The following is a 19566-nucleotide window of genomic DNA, read 5'->3' on the forward strand; positions in this document are numbered from 1 at the left end:
AATGAACTGGGAAGGGAGATGCTTCATAAGTGGTGAAGCAGGTCTGCAAGTGTCTTTCTCTCTCCCTATCTCCCCTCCCTCCTCAATTTCACTCTGTCCTATCAAATAAATAAGTAAATCGGAAAAATGGCTGTCAGGAGCAGTGGATTCATAGTGCCGGCACCAAGTGCCAGTGACTGGAGGCAAAATATATAAATAAATATTAACAAACAACATTGATTCTTCATTCTACTCACAATAAAGTTGTAGCATCTATTGTTTAAACTCCTTAGCTGGTCCACGCACTCCTTCAGAGCTGGCCTTTGACTTTCTCCAGTGTCACACTCAACCCTGTGTTCTCAAGTAGCCCCTGTGCCGTGGTGCATAAACTGGGGGCTGGAAAGCTGCAGAGGAGAGTGCTGGAGGTGGCAACGACCACCTGAGCCAGAAGTGGAGCTCAGCCGGTGGCCCAGCAGACTGACCCAGTGGGCTGTTCAGGAGACTCAAGCAAGGCTTTCAGGCAGCTGGTTGTTAGCAAGTTCAAGCATTTGACTGCAGGAGTATCAAAGACCCCCACTTAGGAAGCTCATGGCGACACGTATCTGAAAGTGTGGAAGCAAGACCAAAGTGCAGTTTCTGGAAGGTGGTGACCAATGACAGGATCCCGAGCACTGAGACTAGGCACTTAAAAGCAGAAGCCCTGCTCCTGAGAAACTGAAGTTCCAGACAACAGGGTGGCAGCTAGCAAAGAATGGGTGGGACTCAAAGACTTGGAGCTTAGAGAGTCAAGGACAAAACTGACTTAAGGATGATTTAGGGATAAAAACACAGGACTAGGAAACAACAAGAAAGTTCCGTATAGTCTGTTAATAAGGAGACTAGGAGAAAGAACCCTGGAGCGTGAGGGGCATGGCTGAGTGTAGTTCAGCAGAAGGGCAGAGAGAAGATCTTAGGTAGTTTCAGCTGCCACGCAAAGATCCACCAGCAGGTGGTTACAGCAGTGGCTGGTCCTCAGCACATACCTAAGTCAAAAACTTTACAGTAAACTTTGAGATCTTTGAAAGGACAACTACAGAATGATTTTACTCAGATGCATAATACATAGAATTGAGTATACAAATGTGAGAAAACAAAATGTCAACCGATTTCCAAGACTGTAGATCTATATGGTTATCTATGGGGGTGAGAGTGGGGACACCGACCTTTGGTGACAGAAGTGGTAAAAAAAAAAAAAAAATTAAAAAAAAAAATATATATGGGGCTGGGTGGTGACACACCTGGTTAAGCACACATAGTACTATGCAAAAGGCTACATGCATGGGCCTGGTTTCAAGTTCCCGCTCCCCACCTGTAGGAGGAACATTTTATAAGTGGTGAAGAGGGTCTGCAGGTATTTTTCTCTCCCTTTCTCTGTCTCCTCATACTCTCTCAATTTCTTTCCTAATAAAAAAATAAAAAATAAAAGAAGGAAAAAACTGGTCACTAGAAGTGGTGGATTTGTAGTGCTGGCATCGAGCCCGAGACTAGAGGCAAAAAAAAAAAAATATATATATATATATATATATATATATATACATATATATATGAAGTAAAGGCAGGGATGTAGAAAAAATGGACAAAAAGATATATAGATTGATAGGTATAGATATAAAATTAATCCATCTCTGTGACCATGGAAGAATTATTACAGTTTCCAGTGGAGGGGGTGAAGACACAAAACTGGCGGTGGGACTGTCATAGAATTATATCTATTATAATTTTGTAATTCAATATTATACCACTAATAAAAGACACAAAGAAAAAATAAAAAAAAAGAAAGGGAGAGAAACCTAATACATACTACTAAATGAGTTTGGGGAGTCGGGCAGTAGCGTAGCAGCTTATTGCATGTGGTGAGGACCGGCAGAAGGATCCTGGTTCAAGCCCCCAGCTCCCCACCTGCAGGGGAGTCGCTTCACAAGCGGTGAAGCAGGTCTGCAGATGTCTTTCTCTTCCACTTTCTGCCTTCCCCTCCTCTCTCCATTTCTCTCTGTCCTATCCAACAACGACAACATCAGTAGCAATAATAGCTGCAACAAGGGCACCAAAAGGGAATAAATAAATATTTTAAAAAACCTTTTAAAAAATGAGTTTGCTGTTTCCTTGTATATTTAAATAAAGCAGTGTAAGGGCTAAGTGATAGCTCAATTTTATAGAACAAGGTTTACAGACCTGATGCTCCAGAGACACCCCACATTCAAACCTCAGCATGGTCATATGACAGAGATGAGCAGTGCTCTAGTTTCTCTCTCCCTCATTAAAAAAAAAAATCTTAAAAAAACAAACCCTCTGTGGGACTTGGAGGTGGATTACCTGGCAAAGTAAAATAAGTAAATAAATACACAAACCAGCAAACTTTGAGGCCTGAGTAGCCTCAAAGAGCTATGATCACTTGGGGGACCCCAAAAAGTTTAAGGTGAACAAAAGCCCAGCACTAGTGTGTGTCCGAGGGCAGCTCTGTAGCTCTGAGGAGGCCTCTGCAGACCATGAGTGTGGACAGTTCACACGGTAACCAGAAGACTATGACATACTTGGAGGGTGGTGAGGTCACAGAACAGCAGCTTTAAAGTAAGTGAGTCATGCGTGGCTCATTTATTTTTAAAGGAAACTTCTGAGAAGAGCTTAGGACAATTTTTTTCCCTTGAGTACCATTTCCTAAAGGTACTCACAGAACAATAAGGTGTGACTGTAATGGCTGCACTGAGTTGTCTCTTGGACAGCGTCAGAAGGGACATAAAGAAGGTGGACAGAGAACTGAGGCAACTGAGATGCATCGATGAGCTGAGCACCCGCTGCCTGTGTGACCTGTATATGCACCCATACTGCTGCTGTGACTTGCACCCGTACCCCTACTGCCTGTGCTATTCGAAGCGCTCTCGTGCCTGTGGCCTGTGTGATCTCTATCCATGTTGCCTGTGTGACTATAAGCTCTACTGTCTTCGACCGTCTCTCAGAAGTTTGGAAAGGAAAGCCATTAGAGCCATAGAAGATGAAAAGAGAGAGCTTGCCAAGTAAAACAAAAATGAAGCAAAAGCCTTTCCTTTTAGAGGTGTTTTAGAGTGGGTGTAGGGGGCTGGTGGGTTGGAATGGGGGAAAGGAAGGGTGGCCTTTGCTTTTTGAACAAAGATGAAAAAGGCTCAGATTCATGATGTATGCAAGTCATGGCTTAGCAAAGCTTCATGAAGACTAAGGGGGCACATGGTGGGAATTGTAAGGTTCTCAAAAGACAGGGTAGTGATGTCACTCGGCAAGTTTGCTGCTGGTTTTTATAGCAACAGTGCCAAAATGATCAATAATGAGGCTTTAGTGAGGGAGTAGACAGGGGTGTCATTAAAAAGCTATTGGAAGTAGCAAACTAAACATTTTTCTTGGTTAGGAGTAGAGTGATTTCAGTGTATTTGGACTTACGGTAATGACTCCAGGAGAAGTAATAATAATTGATCAAATCCCTAGTGTTTGCTAAAGGCTGTAAGAGCAGGGGAGCAAATTGAACAACAGGGACATTTCCCTGGTTTTGCAGGGAAGCCTTTCTTCCAAGTCCCCAATATTGCACACTGAGACTTAAAACTTGTCTGAAGTCAGCTCACTTCTGTCAACTTCCCTCTCCCACTCTAGTAATGGCTGTGTTTAGCACACCACTGAACTCAGAGCTACAGCTTCAGGGTAGAATTAAAAGAGGCTTTAACTGAGTTGGACAATATTAGGTATCACCAAAATGTGTCATCACATTTTCTTTTGTGACTTGGAGAAAGCTTTCCTTCTTTGTCTACTTAAGTCATATAGTTTGTCACCGATGATTAAAAATCTGGTTGAAAGCATTATCTCCTAGTTAAAATACATCTATGAACCATATTTATCTTAGTATACTTGTTTATATACTATATACAGTATGTATAACATGTATCAGTCTACTTACATGTGAGTATAAATATGATGTATAAAAATAAGTAGAAATGTATACTTATAATACACAATAATGTATTATACATTCATACACTAGAAAAATATTTGATATAGAAGAATCAATGAAACATTTTATGTATCGATGTGCTAACTAGAAAATCAAGGTTCAGAAAAATTATTTAGTAGGTTACTATTTTATTTTAAACAGATGATAGACCTTTTAAAGTAGAATAGAGCTGACACACACCATTGTGTGAAATTAAGGTGCACCACTTGCTAATTCCCTTTGCCCAGAACCCACAAAGCCTGGAGAAAGACCCTGACAGTAGTCAAGCTGCAAGTTCAGAGCTGTGTCTAGTAAAATGTAGCTCCTGCAGCTGCTGCTAAACCCACACATGCCCTCTGGTAACTCTTGACCTAGACACATGAAGCGGAAGAAGTGTGGCCTGGCTGAGACTTTAGGCAGTTTCCTGAAGATGCAGACTGATGGGCCCCCTGGACAACTGCTACAGGAACAAAGGGGTCAGGATGACCAGAACAGAGAGAAAGGAGTCCAAGCAGTAAAACTCTTACAACATAGAAACCTTGACTCAGGTTGCTCAGAATAAGAGATGGGTCTGAGAGCTGGCTTTGGCTTCTAGATCTGGCTCCCAGATCCACCTCCTGCATGGGCAGGTAAGCTTTGATGGGACCAGCAAACTTGCTGGATGTTCTCGACCCTTCTTCGTGAAGTCCAGGCCTGTTTTCATGGCAGAGCTTCATGTCTCTCATGTCCTTTGGAAGTTCTGTGCTAACTTCATACATACTTGGTTCTTTTTTTTTTTTTTTTCCTCCTCCAGGGTTATTGCTGGGCTTGGTGCCTGCACCATGAATCCACCGCTCCTGGAGGCCATTTTTTTCCCCCTTTTGTTGCCCTTGTAGCTTCGTTGTCGTTGTGGTTATTATTATTGCCCTTGTTGACGCAATTCGTTGTTGGATAGGACAGAGAGAAATGGAGAGAGGATGGGAAGACAGAGAAGGGGAGAGAAAGATAGACACCTGCAGACCTGCTTCACCGCCTGTGAAGCGACTCCCCTGCAGGTGGGGAGCCGGGGGCTCGAACCGGGATCCTTACGCCAGTTCCTGCGCTTTGCGCCACATGCGCTTAACCCACTGTGCCACCGCCCGACCCCCACATACTTGGAAGGTTCTTCAAAGATTAGGGTGGGGAAAGCAAAATTCTTTTCTCTACTTCACTCTTGGTTTTGATTATTAGGGCTTCAAGTTTACGATCCATTCAGAAAAGGATTGGGAAGGGGCTGGGTGGTAGTGCAACTGATTAAGTGCCATATTACAATACACAAGGACCTGGTTCCAGTCCTTGGTCCCCACTCACAGGTGGAAAGCTTTGCGAATGGTGAAGCAAGCCTGCAGGTGTCTCTGTCTCCCCCTTCCCTCTCAATTTCTGTCTTTATTCAATAAATAAAGATAATAAAAAGAAACCAAAGCATAAGAGAGAGAGGGAAAGAAAGAAAAGTATTGAAACATCACTATGAGCTATTTTCTGTCCTTACTAGGAGACAGAATGTTTTCCCTCACAGAGATTAAAGGAAGTCCAGTAGTCTTCCTTTTTCCCTACACTGGAGCATCTGGGTACATCCAAGGCATCAAAGATATCTGTGTCCCAAGCAACCTCCAGGTTCCTTGGGGCCAGGGTGGAAGTGGAGCTGAATGGCTAAACAAAACCCAGTACAAAAAAATAAGAATTAAAAATGTACCTCAAACCAATCACCCAATCATTAAGTAAAGTTCTAGAAATCATACTCTTAAGACTTTCTATTAGAGGCCAAGAAATGCAAACTGTGTCAGGAGCTTCTTTGAGAGCAGTCTTTTTTTTTTTTTTTTTTTGCCTCCAGGGTTATTGCTGGGGCTCAGTGCCTGCACTATGAATCCACTGCTCCTGAAGGCCATTTTTTCCCATTTTGTTGCCCTTGTTGTAGTTGTTATTGTTGTCACAGCTGTTGTTTTTGCTGGATAAGACAGAAATGGAGAGAGGAAGGGAAGACAAGAGGAGAGAAAGATAGACACCTGCAGACCTGCTTCACTGCTTGTGAAGTGACCCCCCGCAGGTGGGGAGCTGGGGGCTCCAACAGGGATCCTTACACCAGCCCTTGAGCTTTGTGCCATGAGCCCTTAACCCACTGTGCTACCGCCCAGCTCCCCAGAAGTCTCTTTTTTAATGTTAAGGGATTTTTTTTGAAAGACCATTTTAGAGTAGTGACTAATTTTTAGAAGGATCAGACAATAATTAGAAAGTATTCCCTGAGTAAGTCAGAAACATGCAAGTTTATTATGAATGAAAAGAAATAATGCCTTTAATGACTCAAAAAAAAAAAGGCAAAAGCTTAACATTCCAACAGTATATGCCAAGCCTTATTACAAATTCCTTAATTTAAGCCTTATCAACCCTATGAAACAGGTCCTTATTCTACTGCCAGTTTTACAGATGAGCAGAAGGAGGTACAGAGACTGAGCTGAGTAGGTTGTCCACATAGCAGAGGCAAGACTTAGACTTACTCCTGACACCAGAGTCTGAGTACTTTACTGTATCTTAGTGTCCGGCAAGTAGTCAACTATTTCAATTGCTGTTATTACTCTCAGTTGGTATCATTCAGAATTCACATAGCAGAAGGCAGCTCTGATAGGAATGCTGAGACCCATGTGTGCTGCTCCAGGGGTCACAGCTAGTAGAGAGGGCGGGGGGGGGGGACCCCTGATCTGTAACAGTTACTAATTTCCATGTTGTAGTGCTGCACCATAATTGATTTCAAGTTATTGCTATGAAGTCATTGGCTAACGAGAGGGAAAGACATGCCTAGAATCACCCCCTTGCAAATGGGTAGGATCTGGACCTAGCACAGCTTGTCTGAGCTGACTATCCCAGCTGGTGCCAGCCTCCTAGAATCCAGATGGCCTGGCACAGCAAGGAGACTCAGGCCTCAGACAGCAAGGCCAGGCTGTGGCAGCCTTTCTCCTTTTTCTGACAGAGCTTTCTGGCCCATTCTGTGTAGTGCCCAGGTTCTGAGATTCACAGCTTTCAAATCACATTTAAAATGTTATCCTATTGGTTGAATCCCTTTTTCTAAAAAAGAGCTCTAAGAGTCTACACGTATTAGTAGTAACAATGATCTTGATAATAAGTAAGCCAGTGTATAATGTGCCAGGCCCAGGATCAAGCAAAACCCACTGCAGCCTGTGGAGTTAAAAATCTTCCAGGAACCCTGGAAAGTATGTATTGTCATTAGCTCCATTTACAGATGAGGAAGCTAGGGGCTGGGTGGGTGGCACACCTGGTCGAACAAACATGCTATAATGTGCAAGAACCAGGGTTTAAGCCCTCAGTTCCCACCTGCACAGGGAAATTAGCTCAAGTGGTGAAGCAGGGCTGCAGGTCTCTCTCTCTGTCTCTTCCTTCACAAATGGTGAAGCAGGGCTGCAGGTGTGTCTCTGTTTCTCTCTCTCTCTCTCTGTCCCTTCCTTCTTGATTTTGGGTCATCTCTATGCAATTAATAAAGATAATATAAAAAAAAATAAAGAAGAACAAAAACAAAAAGAGCAGATGAGGAAGCTACAGGCACAGAGGCTGGGGAACTTCCCTAAAGCCTTTTAGTTAATGGAGGAACTGAGGTCAAAGTTCAGAGAAAGGTCTAGGAGGCTTGACATTATCTGTGAACAGAGATTTGCTTGTGTGACAGTGTGGCTTACTTGGAAGAAACTCATTTAAAAACAAACAAACAAAAACAAACCTTACTATGCTTCTGCAACGTGTGACTTTTCACCATGACTAGTGTCTACTTGCCCTTGTGAAAAAAAAAAGAGGTGCCGGTATGGTTTTTCCAGCTGCATGTTGAGTTGTGACATCGCCCTTGTCTTTCTCTCTAAACTCCAGACTCAGAAGGACGACAAACAGACTCCTGGCCTCCTCTTGCTGTAGCAGTAACATTTTAGGGTCGGTCAACGTGTGCGGCTTTGAACCAGATCAAGTCAAAGTTCGAGTGAAGGATGGAAAGGTGTGTGTGTCGGCCGAGCGAGAAAACAGGTACGACTGCCTCGGGTCGAAAAAGTACAGCTACATGAACATCTGCAAAGAGTTCAGCCTGCCGCCATGTGTGGATGAGAAAGATGTGACCTACTCCTATGGGCTCGGCAGCTGCGTCAAGATTGAGTCTCCGTGCTATCCTTGTACTTCTCCCTGCAACCCCTGCAGCCCCTGCAGCCCCTGCAGCCCCTGCAACCCCTGCAACCCCTGCAGCCCCTGTAGCCCCTGCAGTCCATTGTGTGACCCCTGTAGTCCCTGCTATCCCTGTGGGAGCCGATTCTCCTGTAAGAAGATGATTCTGTAAGGCTTAGAAACCCTTAAGACCTAGGGTGAGTTGGCAGCTCCAGCCAGGCAGCTCTTCCAGTGTTTCTCCCTCGACCCCGGACCCCACCCCTGTCTGTGGCCCGTGTTATTCGAGTGTATAGAGAATTAAATACATAACTGCAATCTGCAACTCACTGTGTCCTGTGCAAGTCTTTTGAGTTAGGTCAAGCAGGGAGCCCTGCCCAGTATGTGGGCAGCAGAAAAGTGAGTGGAAACGGAAGGTGAAATGGGGAGATGTCCTCTTCTGGCCTTCTCCAAGCCCACCCAAGGCCAGATTCCACTGTCTGCCTGTAGGAGCCACTGACACGACCTAGCCCCCACAAGCCAACCTGGCAAAGCAGACATAGAGACTAATTGGGGCTCGGAAGCAAGCACATTTACAAAGCTAAGACATTGGGGGGAGAGCTAGAAAAGAGTCCCCAAGCAAAATATAAATGGGTTTTTACTGGGGTTGATGATTAGAATGCAAAACATGGAGGGATAGAAGGTGTTCACTGACTGAGGGAACCTGTGATTTGAGGGAATTACCAGCTCTAGTTCGAAGTAGCTTTTTACACACTCAGCCTTTTCCTTCCTTTTGTTTCAGAGAGAGAGAGAGAGAGAGAGATCATAGCACTGTTCAATCATGTTATATGATCAAACCCAGGACATTATGCATTCAAGTCATGATGAAATCAGGCACCGGTATCTCAATGATCTGCTTTTCTCAATTATTGAAACTCTCACTAGGCAGAGAAGCTCAGTTCAAAATGTAAAAGGAAAACTTTGACAGAAAGATGACATCTCACCTGAACTTGGGGTTTTCATGGACATATCCATAAGCTGTTCTAGACTGCCAAGAGAGAACTAGGTGCAAATGAAGAAATACCAAGGAGGGGTGAGAATGAGGACGTGGGCTGGTTTAGAGTTGACAGGAAAATAAAGTTCTCATTTTCATAGTAAGTTTTCATTAATTGCAGCTACATGGGTATTAAAACAGTAGTCACATGTGGGAATCACTTGGGAATCTTTCAAATATAGTTGTCAAGCATAAAAAACAGTGTTCAAAATGAAACAAACAAAAAATGAAGCCCAAGTTCCATCTTTGGAGATTCTAATGTAACACATTTGTGTAGAACCCAGGAATCACGGCTTTAAAATTTCCCCCACATAATTCAAACTTGCACCTAAGGTTGACAAATTCTGGATGGGAGCTGAAAGCTCTCTCAGTCTCCTTTCAAAGCTTCCTTCAAGGTCAAGGTTAAGGAGAATTGATTGTTATATCATACAAATTTTGCTTTTAACTGAGAGAAGGAATAACCTTCTACTAAAAGTGGGTGATAAAAATCATTTAACATTTCAGAAATGTATTGTCTAGCAACTGAATATGAATGAGTTTGTTAGTGTGTACCAAGATGTAGAGTTACTCTTATAAGTGTCTTGTCATCTTTTGGTTACATGGCCATAAATTTTAATTTCTAAATTACACATTTTTGGAAATTATTTAAAATATATATTCAGCAGAGAAGCAATTATAGAAACCAGGCCTTTCACCTTCTGTACCCCAGAATGATCTTGGGTCGATATTCCCAGAGGGATAAAGAATAGGAAAGCTTTCAAGGGAGGAGATAGGATATGAAGTTCTGGTGGTGGGATTTGTGTGGAATTGTACCCCTCTTATCCTATGGTCTTGTCAATATTTCATATATATATGGAAGAAATGGGACCCTATTGACAGAGCCTTCTGATTTAATTGAATCTTGGATGGGGAATTGACACCATTGTTTTAAAAAGTCCATCAGGAAGTTCTAATATATGGTCAATATTAAGGCACATGTGTCTCAAGTCACGTATTAAGTTAGTGTTTCTCAACCCTGTCGACACATTAGAATCACTCCAGCAGCAAGCCAGTCCAGTTAAATCCAATTCTGGGGCAGGAGCCTGGCCATTGGTATATTTCAAAAGCTCCCCTAGGTGAGTCTAACATGCAACAAAGTTTAGAATCATCTTGGAGGGATTTGGGAACTTCATGCTTTACCTGGCCAGAATTCTGGGCCTCTGTCATTGTTTCTAGAGCAAGGCACATATAATATTCCATATTCAACTGAAAAAATAATGGCCTGTATGTAATGTGTTAATGCAAATAAGACTAGTTACCTGGTGCTATTTGAGGTTAAAGGAAAAAAGTTGATATTTTCTTGTTTGAAATGAAAGGCATTCTAGAATAAACCAATGAAAGGTTGAGGGTATATTTTTGTCAAGAACCAGTAGGTTTAGTTTAGCGGTTTCTGATAGGTCTGTATTTTTAACATAGCCCTGTAGCATCATCGAAAACCCGAGTAATACAGGTAAAATTGCTGCAGATAGTGAAAAGAGTGAGTTAGGTGAAAAAGACACAGAATGGAAGGACAAGAATAATAATACCTTAAACTCTGATGGATGGCCCTTACTTTATTACTGTCTTAGTTCTGTTCCCTTGAGTTTTGTGATTTGACAACTGGCAAAAAGCTGACTGGTTATAAAAGACCCAAGTACATATGACTGACTATCTTTCCTGTGAACTGAAGTGGGCAATATGAGTCAATACAAAATGGTTTATCATATCCAGAACCCCAGAATAATGATAAATAGCATCCATACTGTTCAGCTTTGCCAGGATAGCCTGGGGGTACTTCTTCCCGAGCTAGTGCTCTCTGGGTTGGAGAGAACTCAACTGGAGCCAATCTAGGCTGCTGTGTGGGAGAGGGATCAGGAACTCGTGCCGCACTAACTTTGCAGGAGATACACTCTGGAACTCTCGGAGCTGGAAAGCAATTTCCAAGTGTCTTTAATCAGAAGAGCAGCTGTTTTAATACTCTCCAAGTAGGGTGGAAACAGGATGTGATATAGAGAAGGTGGAGAGAAAAGTGACTGGTGAAAGTCAGAGTGTGACAAGGAGGGGGCAGAGCAGGCGAGAATCCTATCACTGAACCACCAATGCCCTGGAGGGAGTGCTTTATGTAAAAGTGATTTATGTAAATATACCAAAGCTTTGAATGGGATTAAATCTATCCCTATATAGGCATATGGTTAAGCAGAAGCCAGGGGGAGCTGGCATACTATCCAACATCTCCCCCTTTCTTTTTAACTATTTGCCATAGTATCAGGAGTGTGGGGCACTTTGTGAGGCAGGGAGACTGATAAGAGGCACACCTTTTTGGGGTTCTACTGTCCCTCCTTGCTCAACCTCTCCATGGAGAGAGAGACTAACAGGATTGACACACCCCTCAGGCTCAAGCCCTTCCAAGCTCAACCGTATCCTCACAATTCCCCAACATTTCCCTCTTACTTAATGGCCATATATAACTGGGTCAATGTCTGTAAAAGGCTTCATCTCTGTCAGGGGAATAGCAGTGTAGGGGTGAACAGAAACCTGTTGGGAAGAAAGCAGAATGATAGTGTGTAAGTGTTTTCAAAAGAACTATCACAAGACAGGGAGGGATAAGTAAGAGTAGCAAGAGACAGAGTGAACCTGATGGGTGGAGGAGTGGGGGCCTGATAAGCCGAGGTTCTAGAGGGGTGATCTGGCATTGCAAAATCCCGAGTCAGCTGGCAGAAAGTTCTATGAACTGCTACAGTCATTCTTCAAGAAGTCCAGCAGTATAAAGGGAGTGTCCAGCAAGTTCTATAGAAGCATCAGTCCAATGTCAACGGTCAGGAAATAAATGTCACATGTCTATCTTGATGGAGGAGGACAGCCACTGGAACTTTTCTTCTCTGTAGAGAGTGACCTGGAACCGCCAAAACATGGTGGGCGAAACAGAAGCAGGAAGAGCAGACACCGATGGTTGAGAGAAAGGCAGTAGGAAAGTCTTGTCCTTTGGAGTCTGTGAATCAGGTTCTCCAGATCGTGTCAGGTCACATCATGGGTTTCGGGGGATGGCTGTAATTGTGGGTGATGTCAGAGGTCAGGGGTCCAAGATGGATTTCTGGAGATTCTATATGAGCAGACGCTTCTTTATGCGAAGGCTTGTCATAGCTGTAGTCAATTACTTATGAAAAAACTTTGTAACAAATTAGAAGTTTACTACAATTGATAACTCAATGATTATAATTGGTTTAGGTATCTTTATAATTTCGTGTAAAGGTCATCTTATGTGACCTCATGTAGCAGTCTCTATATAGCAAAATTTTCATACCGAATTTAAGTCACATATATTGATTCTTAACTATTTTTATATTGGGTTTTTAAGTAAATTCAGGTTACTAGAGTTAACACATTTTAGTGACAATTTTTTTTTTGGTATATTTACAATATCAGATTGATGCCAAATTTGTTGTGGATTAATTTCCACAAGATAGCTTACAGGACATTTTTGGGGGCCCTCCAAAAATGTCCTGTATAGAGGATTTGTATTTTAACTTAGGAGATGATGAATTGTCACATTGAATATTTAGAGTTTTACCTTAAACACTCAGTTACTTTAATGAATTGATTTTACCTCTTCTCGTAAGAATGTAGCTTCGAAGTTACAATTTAACCGTTAAGTTAATGTTTACCAAACTTGAAACATGCATATTAATCATATAGTTTATAACACACAGGAGGAGAAAAACTTGTAAATAAGACATATCATTTCAAATGCGAATTTAGATCTACTGTCATAGTTGAACCATCTTTACTCACACAGTTTAAGACTAAACATTTCATATTTATATCAAGACTTAAAAAAGAAATCAAAAAGGGGAATGAACAATTTTTGGACTGTTTCTGGACGTCTCCAGAAACCATGGCTGCGTCCAGCCATTTTATATAAAGTCAGTTAACTTTCAGAGTACTCTGAGCACAATGGGTCGTACAAAAATTTTGATCACTCAACTCAATTTTTTTTTCACTCACTCACTCACTCACTCACAAAACACAACTGGCCAGTCATAGCATAAGACATTCGGGGGGGGGGGAAGAGTTCTGTGAATCTGATTTTTTTTTTGATTCTGCCATGCTGTATTATGGATCCTGGGGTGCATCCTGCAGCCAGTCCTCTTGCAGCCAGTCTTCTTGCAGTGTTTCTTGTTCTTCAGGGATACCAGCACCATCATGTGAGTATTGCCAGACATGGCGGGCAGGAACCCAAACATGCTTGGAGTAATTTTGTGGAAAAATGCATGCGAAACCCCTCCTCATAGTCAACAGGGGGTCAGGTCCTTTCCAAATTTTATCAAGTGGGTCTTTCCATTTGACTTTAATAGCTGGGAGGGTGGGTGGTTTTTGCCAATGAAGAATAATAGGAGGTTGGTCTGAGTTTTTGTAAATATTAAAGAGATTTAATGTAGTTAAGGCTTTTGCCAGCTGGATATTAGGGGGGGTACATTTCCCCTTTTTCTTTATTTAATTGAGCCTTAAGAGTTTTATGGGCCCTTTCAACAATGCCTTGTCCCTGTGGATTATACGGAATGCCTGTAGTATGAGTAATGTTCCAGAGGGAACAAAAATCTTTAAATTGTTTGCTGGTAAAAGCAGTCTTATTATCCATTTTAAGTTGAAGAGGTAAGCCCATTACAACAAAACAGGAGAGCATATGGCTTATAAGCTTTTTTGAGTTTTCTCCAGTCTGAGCTGTAGCCCACATAAACTTAGAGAAGGTATCAATTGAGACAAACACATATTTTTGTTTGCCAAAGTTAGGTATGTGGGTAACATCAATTTGCCAAAGAGCATTGGCTTTTAAACCTCGAGGATTAACCCCCAAAGTCTGAATAGCAGGTATTTTGATTAGACCTGCACAGGAGGAACATGTAGCAAGAATACGTTTTAACTGTGGCAGAGGAATATCAGGAAATCAAGCTCGAAGACCTTTAAGATTAACATGGGTTAGGGAATGAAAGTCATCAGGATTAGAGACAGAGGCTAGGAGAATTCCTGTGGAGGCAAGGTGGTCAGCTGCAGCATTCCCTTCAGACAGGGGACCAGAAAGAGGGCTGTGGGAACGTAGGTGCTGAACATACAGTGGTTGGGTTTGAGAACAGAGCATAGAGGCCATTTGAATTAAAAGAGGAGAAAGTGGGTTGTCATCAATTCTTACATAAGATCAAGCAAGCCATGGAAGTAAGTTAACAGTATACACACTGTCAGAAAAAAGGTTGAAGGATTCTGGTACAGTTTTTAATGCAAGGAAAACAGCATAAAGTTCTTTGTACTGAGGGGAATTATCAGGAAGTTCAGTAAAGAGAGGTTTGGGGTATTGCTGGTCTGGATAATATATAAGGCCAGCAGCTCCCTTTTTTCCACCATCAGTGAACACTGTAGAGCAGAGGGGATGGGATCTCGAGAGAAAAGTTTAGGTACTAGTAGAGGCAACAGAGGTAAAGAAGCTATCAAACTATTAGAGGGAAAATGATTATCTAATTGTCCTGGAAAACCCATTAAGTTTATGGCAAAACGAGAATGGTGGCGTATGAGCCATTCTGTATCTGTGAGAGAAAAGGGAAGAATGATTGAATCTGGTTCCCTTCCTAAGACCTGAACTGATCTGTTTCTTCCTTGGCGAACCATAAATGCTAAGGCATCAATCTCGGTAAGGAGTCTTGGAGCTCCGCCTACTGGCGTATGAAGCCACTTGAGAACGCCATGTTTCTGCCACAATGCCCCCACTACCGTGGGGGTGGAGTTAAAGATTAGACGATTTACTGGAGAGGAGGGGGAGAACCGAACGAGGTGCATGTCCTGGAGAGCCTGGTTAACTTTTTCCAGTGCCAAGGAAGCTTCGGGGGTTAACATACACTTTGAGGAGGGCTGTTTGTTTCCTTTTAACAGATTGAACAGTGGTTGCAGTCAGCTTGTAGGCAGATAAAGATACTGCCTAAGCCAATTCAAATTTCCAAGAAAACTTTGTAAAGAAGCAAGAGTGAGATTAGAAGGAAAAGTAACACAAGGTTTTAAAGGACGAATCTGCGTTAGGGAAATCTCTGAGCCTAAGAAAGATATTGGAGGGATTAGCTGTATCTTCTCAGGAGCTACATTAAGTCCACTTCTCTTTAAGGCAGGGATTAGAAAATCACGTAGGGTGGAGAGATCTGTATCTAATTCTCCCCATATTAACACGTCATCCATATAATGAAAAACCTTAAGTCACTTATGAATATATGGGAAAAGGGCAGATTCAACCGCCTCTTGACAAATAGTAGGACTATTATCCATGCCCTGGGGCAGTAACACCCATTCAAATCTATCAGCAGGGCTGGCATTATTAATAGAAGGAACAGAGAAAGCAAAACATTTACAATCTTGTGGGTGTAAGGGAATAAAGAAAAAACAATACTGTATATCAATAGCTATGATTGGAATTCCTGTGGGAATCGCAGAAGCAAGAGGCAAACCCCTTTGGGGGGAGCCCCAAACCTGCATGGTTTTATTAACTGCATGAAGATCTTGGAGGAGGCGCCATTTTCCTGAGCGCTTTTTAATCACAAAGACTGGAGTATTCCATGGGCTCCGAGAATGACAAATGTGTCCCAAAGATAACTGCTCTTGGACGAGTTCTTTTAAAATTTCTAGCTTCTCCCTAGGCAAAGGCCACTGTTCCACCCAGACAGGCTCATTAGAAAGCCAGTCTAAGCGGGGAGTTCTGTTACAAACAGTGGCAGTTAGTATTGGGGGTGCTGATTGGGTCTAGCAGTCTCACAGGAGTGAGTGTGGTGTCCTGCAGAGGTGTCTGAGGATATCACTACATCTAAAGATTCCAGCAAGTCTCTTCCCAATAAATTGGTGCTTATATCAGCTATTAAAGGCTGAAAGTGTCCGGTAGTCCCTTCTGGATCTTCCCACACAAGGGAATCTCGTGTGCGGAATGCCTGAGTCAATCCTCCAACACCATGTAAGCGTGGTCCTGGGAGGAGTTCCCAACTCTGGAGAACCTCTGCTTGTCTTAATATTGTCTTATCTGCTCCCGTGTCAATCAAACACTTAAAAGGAATATTACCAATCTTTACTGTCATAGTTGGGTGACCCCTTTCTAAAACAGGGGTAGTCCATAAAATCTCAGGCTCCGAATTTGAGCTGTTCTCTTGCTCCAGCCGGTTATTTCTATGCTGGAAGTTCCCACATACCATGGGTTCCTCCTTCTGCTCACCCTCTGTTATTGTTACTTGGCGTGGTGGGTGTAGCGACGGATTGGGTCCCAAGCTGGGCTTCTGTTTGTGGAAGAAGGGCACAGCACCAAGCGGGCGACCTGCTTCCTTCCCTCTTGGGGGCGGGGCTAAGGGAAGCCCCACACCTAGTTTAAATCCCTGTTTACATTTGGCAGAGGAGTGCCGTTCCTATGGAACCTTGACCAACAATCTCTCCTCCAGTGAAATCCTTTCTGGCATCTGGGACAAGGCATTCGTGGTCTCTGATTCCCTGTCTGGAGGCGGGGTTGCCCTGTCTGGAGGCGGGGTTGCCCTGACTGGAGGCGGGGTCGCGGTCTATTTTCTGGACATTGTTTACGCCAATGCCCTTGGCGACCGCACTGAAAGCAAGCCCCTTTTTGCTTATGTAAAGTAGCTGCATAGGCCTGTAACATAGGTCCTTGAAAGAGCTTGATCTGAGATCCTGTGTAGCTATAATCCAAGTATCTGGGTGTTCGTTTTTAAGAGTGATACAGGCCTGTCGAAAATGCGGAAGCATTCCATCCCAGACTATGGATCGCAGGAGGAGAAAACGAGCGTCAGGATTATGAATCTTCCTTTCCAAACTCGACTGGACCCTGGCAATGAATTTAGTGAGGGATTCATCAGGTTCTTGTTGCAGGGAGAGAATGGGGGCTGAGGCCACTCCCATAGGTGGTGTTAATCGCTCCCATGCTTTTAATGCACACAGGCGTACCTGATCAAAATACCCCAGTGGAAACTTGGCTTCCGCCTGTTGAATCCCTGTTTCTAATTGGCCTGTTCCAAACAATGCATCAAAATTCCCCTCTGGCTGATTTTGAATATTTTTCCGCGATTGTTGTAAACATTTGTGGTGAAAGAATGCCTCCCATTGCAGGAAGAGGGGGCCTGGGAGCGTAGCGCGAGTTACATCCCTCCAATCTTGGGGGGTATTAAGGTTCTGAAGCAGGCCTTGTAAAATGGACATGGTCCATGGGGCATGAATACCGTCATCCTTGATAGCCTGGCGTAGTTCCTTCAGGTCTGTGGCGGAATATGGATACCAGGCCTGAGGTTTTTGTCTATTGGGGGCAACATTGACCGGAAATGTGTGGACTTGCTCTGATAAGTGTGTAGCGGTAGGAGGAGTCACCAAAGTGGAAGCTTCTGGACAAGTGGCTGAAGAAGTGGTTTTGGAGGCTACAGGAGAATTCGGACATGTGTCTGTCAAAACAGGGGTGGGCGAAGAAGCAGCCGTGGAGACAGCAGGAGGTTCCGGACACGTGTCTGCCAAAATGGGGGTGGCCGAAGAAGTGGCTGTGGAGTCCAAAGGAGAATTCGGACACGTGTCTGCCAAAATAGGGGCCTCAGGGCAAGATGCCAAAATAGGGGCCTCAGGGCAAGATGCAGAGGAATTAGGGTGGGTCAAGATCATGACAGGCCTTTGCTTCTTCTTATTTTTAAGGTGCTGGTTAAGTTCTATGATCACTTCCTTTATCTCTTGGACCTCAGCCTCTAGGTCCTTAAGCCTTTTGAGAGGTTGCCCTATATATCCCTTTAAAGCTGCTATGATGATCAACAGGATATAAAGTGCAGCCCCGAGAAAAATGTCCCAGATATATAAAAATTGTATACTGGAAAAAGAATGCAGGATTTGGAAAAGATTTTCCATGGTGGAGAGATCTCAGGAAAACAATAAGAAAGAAAAAAATCACAGTGCCTTAACACAATATTGCAGATACCCAAAAGGTGTGTACTTATCTTAGGATGTCTTCTTGTATATCTGCTGCTTATGTGTCCCTGTTCCGGGCGCCACATGCCGGGATAGCCTGAGGGTACTTCTTCCCGAGCTAGTGCTCTCTGGGTTGGAGAGAACTCAACTGGAGCCAATCTAGGCTGCTGCGTGGGAGAGGGATCAGGAACTCGTGCCGCACTAACTTCGCAGGAGATACACTCTGGAACTCTCGGAGCCGGAAAGCAATTTCCAAGTGTCTTTAATCAGAAGAGCAGCTGTTTTTATACTCTCCAAGTAGGGTGGAAACAGGATGTGATATAGAGAGGGTGGAGAGAAAAGTGACTGGTGAAAGTCAGAGTGTGACAAGGGGGGCGGAGCAGGTGAGAATCCTATCACTGAACCACCAATGCCCTGGAGGGAGTGCTTTATGTAAAAGTGATTTATGTAAATAGGCCAAAGCTTTGAATGGGATTAAATCTATCCCTATATAGGCATATGGTTAAGCAGAAGCCAGGGGGAGCTGGCATACTATCCAACACAGCTTTTTCTTTGTTCCTTCCTTCCTTCTTTCCTTCCCTTCTTCTTGTCTTTCTTTGTCTCTTTCCTCCTCTCTCTCCCCCTCCACCCTCCTCTCTCCCCACTTCAACCTGTAATCATTGCTCTCAAGCATACAGGTGTTCATTATTTGCACTTAAAACTTTAAATATGTGTTTAGGGTTTGATGAGCAGTTTTCAGGGTGAAATGAATATTTGGGAGAAAATCAAAGATGGGGAAAAATCGAAAAACATTACTGTTCCCTTTCAGTGTCAATGGAATCCTAATGGGGTCTTGAAAAGTAGGAATTTCCATCTTCCATAGGACATTATTCCTCACATTGCTCTTTAACAAAATGTATTTCCCCCCCCCCGTTCGAGCCCCCGGCTCCCCACCTGCAGGGGAGTCACTTCACAAGTGGTGAAGCAGGTGTCTCTCTTTCTCTCCCCCTCCCTATCTTCCCCTACCCAACAATGATAGCAATAACAACAACAATAAAAAAACAAGGGCAACAAAAGGGAATAAATAAATAAATATTTAAAATGTATTCTTAAAATTTATTTAAACTTTTTTTGTTTTATTAATAGTTTGTTATAAGACTGGGAAAGATTGTATTTTTTTATAGAGATGGAAGTTAAGAGGGAAAGGGGAGATAGGAAAGAGACACCTGCAGCCCTCTTCACCATTTGTGAGGCTTCAGTCCTGCAGGTGGGGGCCAGGTTCGGTTTGGTTTTGTTGTTATAGTTTGTTTGCCTTGACTATTACAAAAGTTTATTTACTAAAACTCAGTAAGAAAGTGTACACAACCCAATTTCTATATCAAAGTGAAAAGATGCAGTGGAGGAGGAGAACATGTGGAAGCAACTGATACCTTGTTGAACAGTCAAT

General features: G+C 43.2%; 1 protein-coding gene and 1 long non-coding RNA gene across 2 annotated transcripts; one reads left to right on the forward strand and one right to left on the reverse strand.

Moving 5' to 3' along the window:
* Window positions 1–238: 238 nt before the first annotated feature.
* On the reverse strand, window positions 239–2428 carry LOC132542016 (uncharacterized). Its single transcript, XR_009553145.1, has 3 exons — window positions 2191–2428; window positions 1257–1327; window positions 239–581 (listed from the first exon to the last, which is right to left on the reverse strand). It is a non-coding gene; the product is annotated as an uncharacterized LOC132542016 (long non-coding RNA).
* Window positions 2429–2608: 180 nt separating this feature from the next.
* Window positions 2609–8453, forward strand: ODF1 (outer dense fiber of sperm tails 1). The gene is made up of 2 exons (XM_007518860.2): window positions 2609–3029; window positions 7850–8453. Exons 1-2 carry the CDS (start codon window positions 2710–2712, stop codon window positions 8301–8303), a joined length of 774 nt encoding a protein of 257 aa, XP_007518922.1. The 5' UTR covers window positions 2609–2709; the 3' UTR covers window positions 8304–8453.
* Window positions 8454–19566: the final 11113 nt, after the last annotated feature.

Source organism: Erinaceus europaeus, chromosome 1 (genome assembly GCF_950295315.1).
Source record: "Erinaceus europaeus chromosome 1, mEriEur2.1, whole genome shotgun sequence".
Classification (NCBI taxonomy): domain Eukaryota; kingdom Metazoa; phylum Chordata; class Mammalia; order Eulipotyphla; family Erinaceidae; genus Erinaceus; species Erinaceus europaeus.

Bases quoted from the DNA above. Each gene is read 5' to 3' on its own strand.
- ODF1 (XM_007518860.2), top strand. From the start codon at position 2,710: ATGGCTGCACTGAGTTGTCTCTTGGACAGCGTCAGAAGGGACATAAAG. The intron at 3,030-7,849 runs GTAAAACAAAAA...TCTAAACTCCAG, and splicing joins GAAAAGAGAGAGCTTGCCAA to ACTCAGAAGGACGACAAACA.